General features: G+C 42.3%; 1 protein-coding gene across 1 annotated transcript in view; it reads right to left on the bottom strand.

The window, feature by feature from the left end:
* The window catches only part of LOC124788898 (juvenile hormone esterase-like), a 124,523-nt gene that overhangs the window by 45,881 nt on the left and 59,586 nt on the right, over positions 1-19,056 (bottom strand). Inside the window, exons 2-4 of the mRNA XM_047256180.1 lie at positions 2,902-3,045; positions 2,450-2,594; positions 318-503 (exon numbers count right to left, since the gene is read on the bottom strand). Coding sequence (XP_047112136.1) covers positions 318-503; positions 2,450-2,594; positions 2,902-3,045 — 475 coding nt within the window. The remainder of the gene's footprint in view (positions 1-317; positions 504-2,449; positions 2,595-2,901; positions 3,046-19,056) is intronic.

Below are 19,056 nucleotides of genomic sequence, written 5' to 3' on the forward strand. Positions count from 1 at the left end.
CGTTTTGAACGGTCGGCTGTGGAGTATGATACTATTTGATCCGATTCATGTTTTTCAGCAGTAAGTTACTCTGGGAAAGTATATGAAATAACCCGATCCGATACAACAACATTAAAGAGTATACCACAACTTGAGCGAAAACGCATCAAACTGTATTTTGACCTCGGCTGCATTGAATACACATTGAAGCGATGCTCCTCGTGAACACATGCCAGCAGATCTGTATTTGTAAAAGTAAACGAACGGCGAATAAATGAGAATGTACAAAGTTATTTAGTGAATGGATGAAAGAATCGATGAAGTGTCAGCCTCCATACCTCTGGCGAGGGGTGACAGTGCGAGGAGGTGTACGCAGGCCGCCCCCGCACTTTCGCCGAAAATGGTGACTCTGTCCGGATCTCCGCCAAACGCTGCGATGTTCTCCTGTACCCAACGCAGCGCCGCCACCTGGTCTTTAAGTCCGAAATTTCCTGGAGCAGCTTCATCTTCGGTGCTCAGAAAACCTGCGGGAGCGGCATATTTATGTACACACTTAAGAAAGTAATTATTTATTTGCTCTAATTACATCCACACGTCTATTGATAAAAGACTGACAGATAAGAACGTAGACATTTACACCTGTAGCAGGATTTCATTGTGGAGCTTTAGGGTTATTAATATTAAGTTACATAAGGTTCCTCAGCTAATTACATTATATCACGACTGTGTTCTTCAAAACGCAGACAGAAATGAAGTCAGAAAAAAAGTCTATTGTGTTTTGCTGTCAATCGGATTTCTGAAGGAAAAGTTTGCGTAGGGGACCCCGCACATTGTGTAGCTCCCCGACACGCGTTTAGTGTGAGAGTTCGATGGTTTAGTTACACTGTAAGTGCTGCCAGTAATTTCATGTGGAAGTTAAATGACACTTAGTTTGTATAGTTTATCACGTGCAATACAGGAGAAAATCCAGTAAATATGTCAGTCGCTATGAAGATCTGAAAAGGAAATGACAATGAAAAGTAATATAAGGATTAAGTCTTATGAAAGCAGAAAATTTTTTGCCTTATCATGCTCGAATACGAACCCATTAGCTTCTCGGGTACTCGAACCCTGGTCTACCCTGGTACGTCTCATTATCAGCATTCACAGCCGAACTGTATCTCTCTCCTGCTTTCCAAACCTCACGAAAGCTCAAAGACTATTGGTAGACTATGAGTTTTCGCATGCTGATTAACCTACTTACAAACATCTAGCTGCATAAAATACGTTACTGTTTTCCTGGTACACATATGGAAAAGCAGACGATTTATGTACCTTAATTCAAATGTAGAGATCTGTATATCATAGCTAAATTTGAGCAGACATGGTACGATGCAGAATTCTCTATTACGGAATAAATTAAGACTGGGGTAGTGATGTGCCGAGAGCAAAATTTTATGTTCTACGTAAGAAGCGCTAAGTTTATCAGGTATCGTTGAAATTTTGCCCCGAGTTTTGAAGCTACGTTTTTGTATGCCACCTTCTACCGGGAGTATCTTAGCCAAACAGTACCTCTTTTGTAGATAGTAAGTAATAGGTACGTTCCATCGGTATGCTGTAGTATGCGTCCTCAAGCACACAAAAGCACACACACACACACACACACACACACACACACACACTGCCGACTGGGCACTACAGCCGTTGTCAGTGGAATCAAAGTAATGTAGTTCATGGGTGAAGACGGAGGAGAAACTCGCGTAGAAATGAGAAAAATAATTTTCTGTTTTCTTTTCTTGTAACTCAAATTCGAAAGAGAAATCGAATACTGAATCTGTAATTACCAGAAGTGTCTTGTATACTGTGTTACACATCTACGTATTAAAGCGGGACTCAAAGTCGCTATGACGTTTCTAATATGGCGAGTAAAGCACGACAGAAGCAGATTGATTGTGAAAATTGATTTTATAATGCTCTGGATTGGAAGTGGTCTGTTTCTGAAAATATACAGTTGTAATAATCTAAACTTGCTCAAATTGTACGTGTGATTAGTCCTCTACAACAGAGTTGAATATCAAAAAACCATTATGTAATCGATACATGTTTTGGCTTGTTCAGCATTCTTAGCTGGTTTTTACCATAATGTACGGCGTGGTCCCTTAGGTATAGCCCATTCTACTGTAGACGTAAATGTACACAGTGAACTTGCTTTAGGTGTGTACTGAATGGAAGCTTGGCACAATTTAACATGTTAATGTGTCGCATAGTTCTTTCTCAGTATTAGTATCATCTTATTAGTTGTAATTTGTCACTTCCGCGTTTGGAATGACATAGAAACTTTTGACATCAAAACTCTGATGAAATTACTTTACTGGTATGGCAGAACCATAACTGTCAGTTTCCTCTAGCTGCATAAAGAAGAGAAAGAAGGAAGAGACTATTACTAAACAACAGCACCTTCACTGTGTTAAAAAAGTATAATTTATCTTACCTAACGTTCCAAGTCGGTAATTGATGGTTACTAATACTACATCATGATCCAAGAGAAAATCCGGTCCATAGACTGAGCCACCCCCATAGAAAAATCCTCCTCCATGAACCCAAAACATAACTGGCAGTGGACTGGATGGTGACAGCTGAAAAGATTTATATTACAAGAAATCAGAAGAACGTGTTCATATATAAACTGTACAACAACAGTATGAACATTCATGTGCAACTACATACTGGCTACATTAAAATCACAGGGCGCATGTAGCGCGCTCTGTAGAAACTGCATGCGTAGTAGCAAAATAAATATTTGATAAACATTTTAAACATTTTTGTGAAATTTAGAAATACGTGAAACGAGTATACTAGTATTAACACTTACTTCTGATACAGGAATAGTTGTAACTTTCAAGAACTGAAAAAATATCTCAGTAATCTAAGAAAACAGGGTACCTCAGGTGTGTAGACGTTGAGGTAGAGGCAGTCTTCAGATCCAGACACTCCAGTATGGAAGAAAAACTCGTCATTCTGTACGCAGTCGGGCCCACGCATAGTGGCATCTCGGATGTGCACCCATCCATCTGGCGGCTGTGGATCCTGTAAATATGTGTGTACATTACTAATTCGTTGCTATTTATCGTACGTATATCTTAAGGTCATCATCAGAAACAAACCTTTCACTTCACCCGAATGATGGAAATGCTTTCTGAGTATCGGACCACCAGTTCTTGATTTTGTAAAAAGGTTTATGTTTGCATCGACACAGCAGCTTAAAGGAATTATGGAACACCTACGTTAGTAGAAAGTAAGAACTAAATAAAAGTCTGTGGCTTCATTATTACTATTTCACCAGAGTGAATGTTAACTTGCAACACGTACATATTCTTCAATATAAAACATGCCATCAGGTTTTGATGCTGGATACGTGAGGCAAATGAGACTCGCTGCAGTATGTTATATTTAATTTTATCACCATTTAGCGCATACTACACTAATATAATAGTACGATGGTGATTCAAAAAGTTCTCGGAACGGAATAGAAAAAAAGTACTTACATCACTGAAACTTTTATTTTTATTTTTCAATGTAGTCTCCTTGTAGAATGATGCAGTTGCTTCAACGATGTTCCAGTGCCTTGATCAAATCTCGAAAATGAGTTTCCTCCAGGCCTGCAATATAGTTGTCAACTCCGGCTACTAATTCTTCGTTTGAAGTGAATCTTCGTCCACCAAGAAAAATTTTCAGTTTTGGGAAGAGATGGAAGTCTGACGGAGCCATATAATGTGAATAAGGCGGGTGTGGTAACAATTCATACCTTAGTTCGTGTAATTTGGCCATGGCGACGGCACATGTGTGCGGGTCCGCATTGTCATGATAGAAGATGACTTTCTTCCGCGCTAAACCCGGCCTTTTTTCGCGTATCTTTTGTTGCAATTTGTCCAGGAGGTTCGCCTAGTATTCTCCAGTAATTGTTTGCCCAGTGGGGAGATAATCTACAAACAGAAACCTCTTCGCATCCCAGAACACTGACGCCATGACCTTCCCGCCGAAGGAATTGTCTTTGCTTTCTTTGGTGGCGAAGAATCAGCATGTTTCCACTGCTGACTTTTTTTTTCTCTGGGGTTTAGCAGTGCACCCAAGTCTCATCTGTCGTCACAAACCGGCGCAAAAACAATCTTGTTCGTTTCTCCTAAAAAGGGCCAAACATTGTTCAGATATGTCCACCCTCATGCATTGAATTTCAAGCTACTGTAACTTTAATTTAATTGCCTAAGTTCTATATTTTCCCGCCACATAATGGTGTGCTTGGACAAACTGATGTCCTGTCCTCATGCTCGACAACTAACGCTTTAAAAATGTTAACAGCCGAATCTGGCCAGTAGTGGAAAATACACAATAATTTCTGTCGAAGGCGAAAATGCAGATATTTTAGGTACCTGAAATGTGATTCACCTTCTGTAATGAAGTGCAAACCAATTTCCCTCAGTTGTTATTGATGTTGTTCTTGTTGTTGCTGAGGTTTTCAGTCCGAAGACTAGTTTGATGCAACTCTCCGTGCTACTCTATCCTGTGCAGCCTCTTCATCTCCGAATAACTACCGCCACCTACATCTTTCTGAATCTGCTTACTGTATTCATCTCTCGGTCTCCCTCTACGATTTTTGCCATCCACACCTCACTCCAGTATTAAATTGGTGATCCGTTGATGTCCCAGAATATGCCTTATCAACCGATCCCTTATTTTGGCCAAGTTGTGCAACAAGTTTCTTGTCTCTCCAATTCTATTCAGTACCCATCTAATCTTCAACATTGTTTTGTAGCACCACATGTTGAAAGCTTCTATTTTCTTTTTATCTAAACTGCTTATCTCCCATGTTTCACTTCCATACATGACTACACTACCGACAAATGCCTTCAGAAAAGACTTCTTAACATTCAAATCTATATTTGATGTTAACAAATTTCTCTTCTTCAGTAATGCTTTTATTGCCATTGGCAGTCTACATTTTATATTCCCTCTGCTCAGACCATCAATAATTATTTTACTGCCCAAATAGCAGAATTCATCTACTTTAAATGTCTTCTTTCCTATTCTGATTCCTTTACCATCAACTGATTTAATTCGACTACATTGCATTATCCTTGTTTCATTGCTGTTGATGTTCATCTTATATTCTCCTTTCAAGACACCGTCCAATCCGTTCAACTGCTTTCCAAGTCCTTTGCTGTCCTGACAATTACGATGTCATCAGTCAACCTCAAAGTTTTTATTTCTTCTCCCTGAAATTTAATTCCTACTCAAAATTTTTCCTTACGTTCCTTTACTGCTCGTACAGCGTACGTATTTAATAACATCGTGGATAGGCTACAACCCTGTCTCACTCACTTTTCAATCACTGCCTCCCTTTCATGTGCCTCGACTCTTATAACTGCCGTCTGGTTTCTGTGCAAGTTGTAAGTAGTGTTTCGCTCTCTGTATTTTACCCTTGTTACCTTCAGAATTCCGAAGAAAGTATTCCAGTCAACATTGTCTAAAGCATTCTCCAAGTCTACAAGTGCTACAAACGTAGGTTTGCCTTCCCGTAACCTGGTCAGTATTGCCTCACGTGTTCCCACATTCTTCCTCGAGGTAGGCTTCTACCAGTTTTTCCAGTCTTCTGTAAAGAAATCGTGTTAGTATTTTGCAGCCATGGTTTATTAAACTGATTGTTCGGTAATTTTCACATCACTCAGCAACTGCTTTCATTGGAATTGGAATTACCACATCCTTCTTAAAGTCTGAGGGTGTTTCGCCTTCCTCATACATCATGCACACCAGCTGCAGCTGTAAGAGTTTTGTCGTGGCTGGTTCTCCCAAGGCTATCAGTAGTTCTGACGGAATGTCTTCTACTCCTGGGGCCTTACTTCGACGTAGTTCTATCAGTGTCTTGTCAAATTCTTCTCCCAGTATAATATCTCTCATCTTCATCTACGTCCACTCCTCTTTCTATAATATTGCTTTCATCTTCTTGTAAAGGCATTGTGTATACTCCTTCCCACTTTCAGCTTTCCCTTCTTTGCTTAGGACTGGTTTACCCTCTGAGTCTTGATATTCGTATAGCTGCTTCTCTTTTCTCCAAAGGCCTGTTCAATTTTCCTGTAGGCATATCTATCTTTCCCCTAGTGAAATATGTTTCTAAATTCTTAGATATGTCCTCTAGCCGTTTCCTCTTAGCAGGCCTCGTTTTTTAAACGTTTCTATTCCCTTTCGCCTGCTTCATTTGCTGCATTTTTAAAGTTCTACTTTTCATCAGTTAAATTCAATATTTCTTGTGTTATTCAGGGATTCCTATTAGACGTTGTCTTCTTACCTATTTGATCCTCTGCTGCCTTCAGTATTTCATCTATTAAAACTACCCATTCGTCTCCTACTGTTTTCCTTTCCCCTGTTGTAGTTAACCCTTGTCTAATGCTTCCTGTGAATCTCTCAACGCCCTATGGTTGTTTCAGCTTATCCAGCACCCATATCCTTAATTTTCCATCTTATTCCAATTTATTCAGTTTTAATCTCAGTTTATAACCAGTAATTTGCGTTGGGGGTCCACATTTTTCCTACAATTTAAATTCTGGTTCCGAATCTCTGTCTAGCCATTATATAATCAATCTGAAACCTTCTGGTGTCTCCACGTCTATTCCGCTTATACAACCTCCATTTATTATTAAATTATACCCGGTGCAAAATTATACCAGGCATCTTCGTCTTTCATTCCTTTCCCCCAGTCCATATTCACCTACTATTTTTCCTTCTCTCCCTTTCCTACTATCGAATTCCAGTCCCCAACACAATTAAATTTTTGTCACCTTTAACTATCTGAATAATTTATTTTATCTCATCATATATTTTTTCAATCTCTTTATCATCTGAGGAGCTAGTTGCCACGTAAAGTAGTATTACTGTGGTAGGCGTGGGCTTCGTGTTTATTTTGGCTATAATAATACATTTACTACGCTGTTCGTAGCAGCTCACCTGCATTCCTATTTTGTTATTGGTTAGTAAACCCACAACTGCATTGTATTTATAATCCTGTATTCCCCTGACCAGAAGTCCTGTCCCTCCTGCCACCAAACTACACTAATTTCCACTTTACCTAACTTCAATCTATCTGTTTCCCTTTTCAAATTATCTGATATACCTGTCCGATTAAGGGATCCATAGAATGTCAATTTTGTTTTCTCCTGATGAGGATATCCTTCTGAGCAGTCCCCACCCGGAGATCTGAATGGGGGACTATTTTACTCCGGGAATATTTTACCCAAGAGCATGCCATTATCATTTAATCATTTAACCATACAGTAAAGCTACATGTCCTAGGGAAAAATTAAGCTGCAGTTTCCCCTTGCTTTCAGATGTTCGCGGTACCAGCAAGGCCGTTTTGGTTGATGTTACAAGGCCAGATCAGTCTATCATCCGAACTGTTGCCCCTGCAACTAATGAAAAGACAGCTGCCCCTCTTCAGGGACCACAAGTTTGTCTGGCCTCTCAACAGATACTCTTCAGTTGTGGTTGTACATACGGTACAGCTGTATGTATCGCTGAGGTATGCAAGTCACCCTACAGAGAGCGAGGTCCATGGTTCATGGGGGATGGAGCCGGAGTTTCCTTAGTTAAAAGAAATTGTAAAAGTTATCGTAAAATATTCTAAAAATTTTAGGGTCCGCTTGTAGCTGCTAATTCTCTTTTATTACGGAATCAAGGTACAACCAGTTTCGCGATAATGAACCAAATCGTAATGTTAAATTTGATGAGTTACATTACGCCATTAAACCAATACGTTCTCCCAACGTTCTATAAGACTCATATCATGACATCAACAAATGTAATGGATATTGAAAGATCCATCAATAATCGTAGATAATTATGGGTCATCACAGAGAGATATTCCAGTTTGGACACGCAGGAAAAAAGCCAGTGAGGTTCTGGGAGGTACCGACAGGAATGTGGAGCCATGACGACTCCAGTGCCATGGTCAGCTGTCCTAGGTCTCCCGGTTGAGACTCTATGGCGCGAAAAGCCCGATCAATGCGGTGCCACAGATTCTTGACTGTGTTTAAATCCATCGTACCACGGAAAAACAAACTGCATGTAGGGGTGGACAAGGTTCCCAAGGACAAACACATAGTGTGCTGTCCACGATAACAAGATCACCCATGGAACGCCATGATAACATTCCCTAGAATCTAATCCTCTCTCGAACGTTGAGCAGTGCTTTCAGACGTTTTACGCCTTACACTCCAAAGGCCATCTGTCAGATGGAGCATAGAACGTGATTCATCTGAAAAGGCCACCTGTTGCTACTCAGTGGATGTCGAGTTGCGATACTGGCTCGCAAACTCCAGGCTTCGTCGCCAACAAACTGGGGTCAGTGTGGATGCAAGAACCAGGTGCCTATTGCGGAAGCCATATGTAGCAACATTCGCCGAACAGTCGTCGAGAATACACTGTTGGTTAGCCTTTGGCTCATCTGGGCTGTCAGTTTCTCAACAGTTCCATATCTATTCGCCTGTAATCTCAGCAGCCGTCATTTATACCTATAATATATGGCCCATGTACTGCAGTTGCCTCAGCGCCTGTTGATAGCACCATTCTGCCATGTACAGTATACTTTAACCATGGCCGCAAGAGAAGAGTTTACAAAATTGGTCTTTTTGGTAATGTTCAGTCCTTGGTCTAAGAGCCAACGATCATTCCCTTTTGGACGTCAGGTAAAACACTCCGTTTCTGCATTACGAGAACGACTGCTCTGTTTTCCATATCCCCCATCCCCAATCTCGACTTGCTTTATATACACCCTCTTCTGCTAGTGCTTCCACCTGCCTATTGTGAGTGGTTATTGTATCTTGACGTCAGTCATTGGTGGCGGTCACGTTACAGTGAATGGATCATGTGTTTTATCGATAACAGCTCTTTACTACTCGGCTGTGGTAATCACAAAGGTACTTGTTCATATGAAATTGCAATCTCTTACAGAACGACATGTTGAGCGTTATGTGCTAGGAGTTCTGAACTGAGTTACAGTGCGAAACTGCATGGAATGCCTTCCAAAAGTCAAGGAACAATGCATATGGTCAACTACTCAACTATTGAAAATGAAACTGGACACACATTATTTTGGACGAACTTCTGTTGGCGGTAAATTGTTCAAAGCAATTTATTTTATGATGACATGGTTCTAGCACGTGTACATTCGAACAAAATGCACAGCACCATTTTAAAAGTCGTTAAACAAAATTGTTCCTAGACGAGATTAGCACTTGAATTGTTTTACGACCCAACCAAGAAAATCAATACATAGTTCATGGTTATTATAAACGATGAAGCGATTTAGTAGATTTGCTATTGAAACATTATTTGACATATTGTCACAAGGCTTTGGACACAGTAAAACTGAAAGTTTTTGTTGACGTACTAAAAGTGCTCCATATGTGCACTCTTGATTCAACAGATATCAAGCAGTTAGATAAACAAGTTCTTTCGACGGTCGGCACAGGGTATCACTTTGTTCAAAACCACTGTTGATGCGAGCTCGCAGTTCTGATACGTTTGTTGGCAGAGTAGGAATAAACACTGAATCTTTCACATAACCCCACACAAAAAAAAATCGCATAGGATTAGGCCAGGAGAGCGGGGAGGCCATGACAAGAATCATCAAACCCACTGTGACTGATGCATCGGTTTTTCAATTTCCTGTTTAAGAACACAAATATCATGATGGAAGTGGGGTGGAGCATTCTCCTGTTGGTAGACAAAGTCCACACTGGTGGTCTGCAGTAGTGATAAAAGCCAGTTTTCCAGAAGGTCTGGGTGCAAGTATCCTGTAAAAGTCTATTTGCAGAAGAAAAAGGGACAGTAAATCTTAAACCGTGAGACTGCACGGAACGCACTAACTTTTGGTGAATCTCGAATGTGCAGCGGCACTATATTGTTCTTTATTTGTCTAATTAATTAGACAATCACGCTACTCGGAATCACAGAGATCAATCTCCTCGCGCTTCAGTCTGGAACCGTGTGACGGCTACGGTCGCAGGTTCGAATCCTGCCTCGGGCATGGATGTGTGTGATGTCATTAGGTTAGTTAGGTTTAATTGGTTCTAAGTTCTAGGGGACTGATGACCACAGATGTTAAGTCCCATAGTGCTCAGAGCCATTTGAACCATTTTGAACCAATCTCTTCGCGCGGTTTCTTGCACGGCGGCCTCAGCTGCCCTCACACGGGACGTGTTTCTCATCGCCAAAGCACTCCAGATGTGGTGTCTGTGGTAGTTACCGCCTGCTCTGAAACGGCCTACTACATCTACGGAACATAACGTGATCCTCCTTATGATTGGTGCCCACAGATGTCTCGAGCGGCAGTTCCCAGCAGCTCTAGGGCACGAATCAAACAGTTTATTTAAGAAAATGGACACACGTGAAATGTATAAACTCTGCTAGCGACCATCGAAATAAGGCGGAGAAAATCCCGGAGAAGATTTTGTACTCGTTGTTGGCTTGGACAGATATGTGCGGGTAGAGGAACAATACATACTGACGTACAGCGATCTGGGATACATACTAGTACAAGTTATTCGTTAGCTCAATTAGATCTCCATCTTATTTTCTGTTTGAAATTGAATATAGTTCAAGTTTATTGTCTAAAGTCGTTCTGAACAAGCAAAATATTCCTATTCTCTATGCTTTATTGACTACCATCCCTAAAGTAACGTGCTTCATCACATAGGTTTCAAGATCGGAATTCGTTTCGCTATTTATTCGGATGGAAAAGTAGATCTTTGCAAAGTTTCTCACCATGATGGGACAGATATTTACCGGCGATATACGAAAGTGAGGCAGTATGTATATTTTAAACATTCACGATAAGGAAAATTTCCAATGTGTAACTTCTTTCTACTTCCTAACTCAGAATGGCACTCACGTTAATATTCTTGACCACTGGGGAAACATTCCGGTCATTGGCCTATGTAACAAGAATTTCAGCAAATAAATTTTTTATAATTAATAAACAACGACTGTTGCAGATAATACATCTATTAAATTAACCCAGAATCTTTTAGAAAACAAAGACTAAAAAAAAAGAGAAAGCAGTTCGACGCGAACATGCTACTTATTATCTATTCGTTGTTTACGTTGCTGTCAACTGCGTTACAACTTCGAAATCGGAAACATGTGGTAAGATCTTACGGGACAAACTGCTGAGGTCATCGGTCCCTAAGCTTACACACTACTTAATCTAACTTGAACTAACTTACGCTAAGGACTACACACACTTCCATGGCCGAGGGAGGAGTCGAACCTACGACGGGGGAGCCGCGCGAACCGTGACAGGACGCCCTAGACCACGCGGCTGCAACTTCGACATTGCTTTATCTGTAAATCTCATTATTTGATACAATATGACAAATAGTGCCAATAACGACACGCTTTTGAGAGATCATCATTGTACCCTACCTTTGAAACACTATACCTTCATAGCACACACGCTGTACCTATAAAAGCGTCAAATACTGTGAGCCTTTTCCTGACGATATGTATCTTCTCGTCATTTCTTAATGACACCTCTTACCTTCTTCGAGAGATCCTCACTGTGCTGGTGCTTTGAAACAGCTTATATTCATACCACGTACTCTATAATAGTAAAAGAAAGCAAAAAAAAAACACGGAGTTTAGCTCCTTAAAATATGGCTTCTCCTGAGCTCTGCTTGTGACGTAAAACCAATGCCGCATCTCATTGGCTACTGTCCTCTCCGCGAGCCAACTATATGACATGCCATGACCTTCGTTTCCCACTTCGCCGTTTCCTCGCTGACTTTACCTGCTCCTCGTCCACGTACGTTATACGGCCCGTGAGAGGACGCCTAGGAGGCGCCGACCTCGCCTACCGTGACCGTTTGCCGCCTTAACCCATTGTCACACGAGACGAGGCAGCTACCGTTTACGTGAACGCAGACGGAATATCTCACGTCACGAGACACAGCGCCGAAGCCACACGGCACGAGCTGGTTGACGTGATTTTGCGTTCTCAGCGGTTATCGGATTTAATTGGCTCGCAAACCATACAGTTGGCTCACAAGAATGGATGCTCGAAGAATCCCTACTTCAGTTCTATTAAAACGAGCATTTCCTCGGAAAGCTGGCCGTATGCTAGTCATGTCGTTCTCTCTGCGGTATAAATAAATAAAAATTTTAATACCCATGAACTTGCAGTAAGACAAAAATGTAAGATACCTTTCCGCTCACGAAAGACATCAGTTTATAAAAGTTCACCAAATCAAACACACTCACTTCTGACAGAGAGCGCACTCATATTTACTTAACATACAGTATTATAGAAATTATTTCTATTAATTTCATATTAAACTCCCACAGCCTTTTGGAGGACGTGAAGGTGAAAAAAATGGATATAACGTGACGCGAAACAGTATCCTATCTACTGCTCGTTTTCTGACACGGAGCCTCAACCAAGTACCCGAAGCTGAAATGCACCTGTGTTTTCTTCTCCGGAATGTTACTGATTATTAATTATATAATCAAACATAATAAGAACCACATGTTCTCATGAATCTTAAATGGGTCGTTACTTTAAAACGGCTTACTATCATTACACACGAGCTACAAGGTGAAAATGAGTTAACTATGAAAATTCCTTAACCACCAGTATGGCTTTTCCAGTCATTTTATTCTACGTCTATTCTGTACGAACTACCGTGAGGTGCATAGCAGGGGGTTTGTCCCACTGCACCAGTTATTAGGGTTTCTTCCTGTTCCATTCGCGTATGGAGCGCAGGAAGAATGATTATTTGAATGCATCTGTGCGTGCAGTAATTATTCTAATCATATCCTTACGGTCCCTATGTGAGCTCACGTAGGGGGTCCTGTTAATAGACTTTCTTAGATTTGTTACAACAGCTGTTACCAATAACGATTCATCTCGAGACATTCAACGTGCTGCTGCTTAAAAACATCATCTATTCATAGGGTGTATCGCATGAAATAAAACCATCGAATATTGGCTTCTGCTGAACATGACAATTATAGTATGGGGTCTTGTTTCATGCCTGTGACGTAGGGAGAGTTCTTGCTTCCCATTGGTTCTTCTTTACGTCGCACATTGCCGAAATATCTCAGAACTTGTTTTGTGTTTCACGTGACGAAATCGCTTCTCGACGAGAAACAGCAGGAAGTGACCTCACAAAACCCTTTGAGCGCCACGTCGGCATTAGTTAACTCGTCCCGTGTGCCGACGGTCTTATCTCTTCGACTACGCGACGTCTCCGCGCGGATACTCTCCTCTCGCCGGAGAATCACCGTAGTCGAGGGTAGCCATCCTGGCGGCACACCGGCAGAAGCTGTTCGGTGAGTGAAACCGACCTGACTGCATAAGCTCGGGCCGTGAACGAACTGTCACGTCCAAGGTAAATGCGAGATTCACGAAATATCGTTTTTATAGGCTGTTGAAGCATAACATAAAAACAAAAGTCCAATTTTCCCCGTCACCAGTTATCCGGGACGACCGCGTAAGATTATTTGATGTTGCGATGATGGTGACTGCACATCCAACATGCATTCTTGATCAGTGGCATACAGGGTGTGGTAGATAAGTAATGAGACTGGCCGCCGCGCGGCGCCCCAGTCGCTCGCAGGGCGGTCTCCACCTGTACGTCACGTGGTGGGGGATCTGAGCTAACAATAGAACCGGTTCGCAGTCGCGTCGGAGCTCTGGTGCAGTGAGGGTCGAGCTTCGCGTATTACGTTGTTTGTGTGCCCGTGACACTTGTGAAAACGCTGAAGATGGATCGCTCGATAGAACAGCGGTATGCAATCAAATTTTGCTTTCGCTTGGGCAAAACTGCTTCAGAAACTTTTGCTATGATTACGGAGGCCTACAAAGAAGACTCCCTATCAAGAGCTCAAGTGTTCCTGTGGTTTAATGAATTTAAAAACGGGAGAGAATCCGTTGAAGACATGGAACGATCTGGACGCCCTTCAACGAGTCGTGTGGATGAAACGGTGGCCAAAGTGAAAGAACTCCTGCACTCCGACCGTCGTTTAAGTCTCAAAATGATCGCCGATGAGGTCTCCGTGAATAAATTTACGGTTCACGAAATTGTTACGCAAGATTTGATGATGAGGAAAGTTTGCGCAAAATTGGTTCCCCGAGTGCTCACCGCCGAACAAAAGCAACAACGAGTGGACGTTTGCCGTGAGATGTTGAACGATTTGGAAAATAATCCACACTTTTTAGACAACGTAGTAACAGGCGACGAATCGTGGACATTCCAGTACGACCCAGAGACGAAAGCCCAGAGCTTGTAGTGGCACACACCGGCATCCCCACGGCCGAAGAAAGCAAGAATGTCAAAGTCCCGCATCAAGACAATGCTGATTGTGTTTTTCGACAAGCGGGGGTTAATTCACAAAGAGTTTGTCCCTCAGGGGAAGACTGTCAGTGCCGAATTCTACAAAGAAGTCCTTCAGCGATTGCACAGAGCCGTCAAACGGAAGCGACAGGACCTTGCTCAACGCTGGCGTCTCCACCACGACAACGCTCCAGCACACACAGCGTTCCTCATGACCTCCTACTTGACCCGAATTGGAGTTGAAGTTTTGCCACAGCCACCATACAGCCCTGACTTGAGTCCTCCTGATTTCTTCCTATTTCCGAAGGTCAAAAGATGCCTGAAGGGTCATCGTTTCGACGATATTCCGAACATCCAACGTGCTGTCACGAAGGCACTAACTGGGATAACTCAAACGGACTACAGTGGGGCCTATGAAGCTTGGAAAACGCGCTGGCAACGTTGTGTCGACGCCCAAGGCGAGTACTTTGAAGAATATTAACGTTTTGTACAAATTGGATCAATAAATTTGTTTTTGTAGACTGAGTCTCATTACTTATCTACCACACCCTGTACACTGAAGTGACAAAAGTAATGGGATAGCGATATCCACGTATACAGATGGTGGTATTATCGCAAGCACAAGGTGTAAAATGGCGGTGCAGTGGCTGAGCTGTCATTTGAAAAGGTTTCCGACCTACGTTTGGCCGTATGATCGGAATTAACAGAGTTTGAACACGGAATGGAAGTTGGAGCTAGACGCATAGTACACTGCACTTCGGAAATAGAGAGTTCAATATTACGAGATCCACAGCGGCAAGAGTCTGCTGAGATTACCAAATTTCGGGTATTACCTCTCACCACGGACAACGCAGTGGCCGATGACCGAGAGAAGCGGTGTTCTCGTAGAGTTATCAGCGCTAACAAGTAAGCAACACTGCAGACAATAACCGTGGTAATCAGTGTGGGACATATGACGAACGCAATCGCCACGAAAAGGCGGCGAAATTTGGTGTTAATGGACTATGGTAACTGACTACCGAAGCCAGTGCTTTTGCCAACAGCACATCACTTACAGCGCCTCTTCTGGGCTTCTTACCGAATAGGTTGGACCCTAGACGACTGGGAAACCGTGGCCTGGTCGGAGATGAGTAACGACTTCAATTGGTAAGAGCTAATGAAAGAGTTCGAGTGTGGCGCAGGCCCCACAAGGCCATGGAGCCAAGCTGTCAACAAGGCAATAAGCAAGGTAGTGGTTGCTGTGTTTGTATGGAATGTACTGCGTCCTCTGGTACACGTGAACCGACCATTGATTGGAAATGGTTATGTTCAGCTACCCGGAGATTGCTCGCAGCCGTTCATGGATTTCATCATCCAAACAAAGACAGAATTTTTATCGATGAAAATACGCCTTGTGTCCTGGCCACAACTGTTCGTGATTGCTTTGAAGAACATTCTGGACAATTCGAGTGAATCATTTGGCCACTCATGTCGCGCTACCTGACTCCCATCTTATACTTATGTGACATAATCTAGAGGTCAGTTCGTGCACAAAATCTTGCATCGGCAACACTTTCGCAATTATGGACGGTTAATGAGGCAGCATGACGCACTATTACTGCAAAGAACTTCCAACGACTTGTTGAATTCATGCCACGTCGATTTCCTGGACCTTTTATTTTTTCTATTTACTTATTTATTTTTTTGAGTCATCAGTCTTCTGACTGGTTTGATGCGGCCCGCCACGAAGCCTATAAGGATGAGCTATACTTTTCCAAAATTCTCTAATAAAACGAAGTCGAGCATTCGTCTTCCCTACCAACAACCCGATATGCTCATTCCATTTCATACCGTTTTGCGACGTTAGGTCGAAATATTTAATCGATGTGTGTGAAGCAGCATCACGTATTCGAAAGTTAAATATTTGTTTTTCCTATTCACCTACATTAACTTGCATTTTTCTACATTTAGAGCAAGCTGCCATTCAACAAACCATTTAAGTTTCTTCAGCATATTCATGACACACTCTCATGTGTCAAACAAATCTGTGACCGTTCTCCTTTCCATTCCTTGTATCCGCTCAGTATCTCCTTTTAGTCTTAGTAGAAGCATGGGATCTCCTCATATGGCGTAATAAGCAGCGCACTACCCTGCAGGACTGGAAGATTAGCAAGACCTGTATTGAATAGGCACAGCAGAATAAACAACGTGGGATGGTACACAGACCAGACAGTGATTTTTAAGTGAGTTCCCACCGTCAGTGAGGCAAATGCTGGGTTGGCCCCCAACTCTGCCTCAGAGAATCCGATACACAAAGAGTTTAAATACGATATCACAAGGTTTACTCTATTCACAGATTTCGCTGATGTTGGTAAGTTCCGCATCTCCTCCTAAACTATTGGATTCAACCAAACTCAGTATACATATCAGTTATTGTACGTAACGAATAACTGTGAGTGTAAGAACCACCAAACTATCAAAGGGTGAGGGGTGGGAGTGAAAAAGCAGTGTACTCCACGACGCCCGAAAACCCATACTTTAGTCATGCAGTATTTGAGAATGTTAGCGCTTAGAGACTTACAGAAAATTTTACATGAAATTTCAAACCCTTTTTCTTGCTGAACACACCCCAAGAATTGATGAAACATATCAAGATTATCGCTTACTACATTTTCGCTCTTCGTGCAGTAAAACTGCAGCATGTAAAATGACCTTTCTATTTATTATATCTTTACTAGTAGCTATATTCGTGACACATTTTGCAGACAGTGTTTACATATACCATTGAATGCACCAGATAAATTACATACTTGTACGGCTCTTAGTTCAGGAGGTACGATGTCATCAACACTGACTTTATGAAAAACTACCACATCATGCAAGACGTTTTAATATATATCTTCGTTCCTGCTAATTCTACTTGCAATAATTCTTTCAGACTGTATCCAGATATGCTTCTGAATGTACCTACAAAGCTACATTACTGTACGACTCATAGATCAAGATATATGAAGTGAAATACAGAGATGCGTGATAAAAATGTCGCATCATGCATGAAGTTTTAATTTAGTGCGTCTTTACTACTGACTCTGTCCACAACATGTTCCACAGACTGTAGCCACGTATTGCACTCGCTGAACCTGCAAAATTATTACCTGTACAGCACATAGTTCCAGAGATACGACGTCATAAACATTGAGCTGCGTCAAAATGAAACTGCAGGGCGAGATTCGCTAGCGTAGATGTGAAACACTCACAAAACGTGTGAAATGTATAAAGAATTTGTGTAATACATTTTACATGAGTGTATTCTGACAAAGAGACAGGTGGAAAGGTCATTCTAATCCCATGAAACGATTTCAATCAAATTTGGTGCACATATTAGTTACAACCTGGAAAGAAACACTATAGAGGTAAGAATCATCAGCCTTCAGTTGGGATCGTGATAAAGTGTGTGACAAAAGGGGGGGGGAAGAGGAGATGGACAGATAGGTATAGAGGAAACAGATACAGATAGGAAGAGGAGGAGGAGAAGGATGGGGATATGGAGAGAGGAGAGGAGGAGATGGGCAGAGAAAAGAAAGAGGGGGAGATGGACTGAGAAAGGAGAAGAGAAAGGTGGAGAGACGAGGAGGAGGAGGCAGAAAGAAATACGCAGAGAAAAGGAAATGGAGGAGATGAACAGGGAGAGGGGGGAGAGGAGGGAGAGCAGGTGGACAGTGAGAGGGAAGGGAGAAGGTGGACAAAGGGGGAGGAGGAGATAGGCTAATGGGAGATTGGAATAAATACAGACCCGGGCAACACCGGATAATCATGTAGTTAGGCATAGAACTAATTGTTTTCGAAGAAACTTGAGAATATGGTTTTGGTGTGTCTTTCTGGACTTTAAACTGTTGCGTTGTGTTCCCAAAACAATTTACTGTGCTAAGATTTGACGGTCAGTTTTCCCATTCAACATTCTGCCTCCCCACATCGTAACAGTTGGACTATCAAAATGATTATTTCCCACATGTTCCTTAGTGCGTTGTATGTTCCTACCTACGACTATATCAGGGTATATCCAGCATTGTCGAACATAATCATTTCGCTGGTTCATGTGTTATTGTGTGGGTAGGCATAATGTTGCCAGAGCGCACTGATCTCCAAATTTTCGAAGACGGTACGCTCGCAGGTTCGTCTTTAGCGCGGTTCATGCGGCCCTGACACTATTTCCATGAATGACAGTGAGCGACCGCATCGAACAGTTCAGGTGGAGCACTCTTGGAGCGATATGTGGCGAATGCTTCTCCTGACCATTCCCCCGTCTTTTTTAAAGACCATCGAGCACATGTGTGGTACGTTATGGAGACATTTTGAAGAACTTCCACATGCATCACAGACCAACCAGCAGTTGTCAGCTGCGCTGGTGGAGAAATGGAACGTCGGCCGGTGTGGCCCAGCGGTTCTGGGCGCTTCAGTCTGGAACCGCGCGACCGCTACGGATGCAGGTTCGCATCCTGCCTCGGGCATGGATGTGTGTGATGTCGTTAGGTTGGTTAGGTTTAAGTAGTTCTAAGTTCTAGGGGACTGATGACCTCAGATGTTAAGTCCCATAGTGCTCAGAGCCATTTCAACCATTTAGAAATGGAACGCGGTAACACAAGAACTCCTTGTCAACCTTGCGGCCGGCGTGGGAGCACACTGCAGAACATGAGTTGTCATCGATGTTGATCTCACTAACTATTGACCTTATGCTCTC

The sequence above is a fragment of the Schistocerca piceifrons genome, chromosome 3, assembly GCF_021461385.2.
Source record: "Schistocerca piceifrons isolate TAMUIC-IGC-003096 chromosome 3, iqSchPice1.1, whole genome shotgun sequence".
NCBI lineage: Eukaryota > Metazoa > Arthropoda > Insecta > Orthoptera > Acrididae > Schistocerca > Schistocerca piceifrons.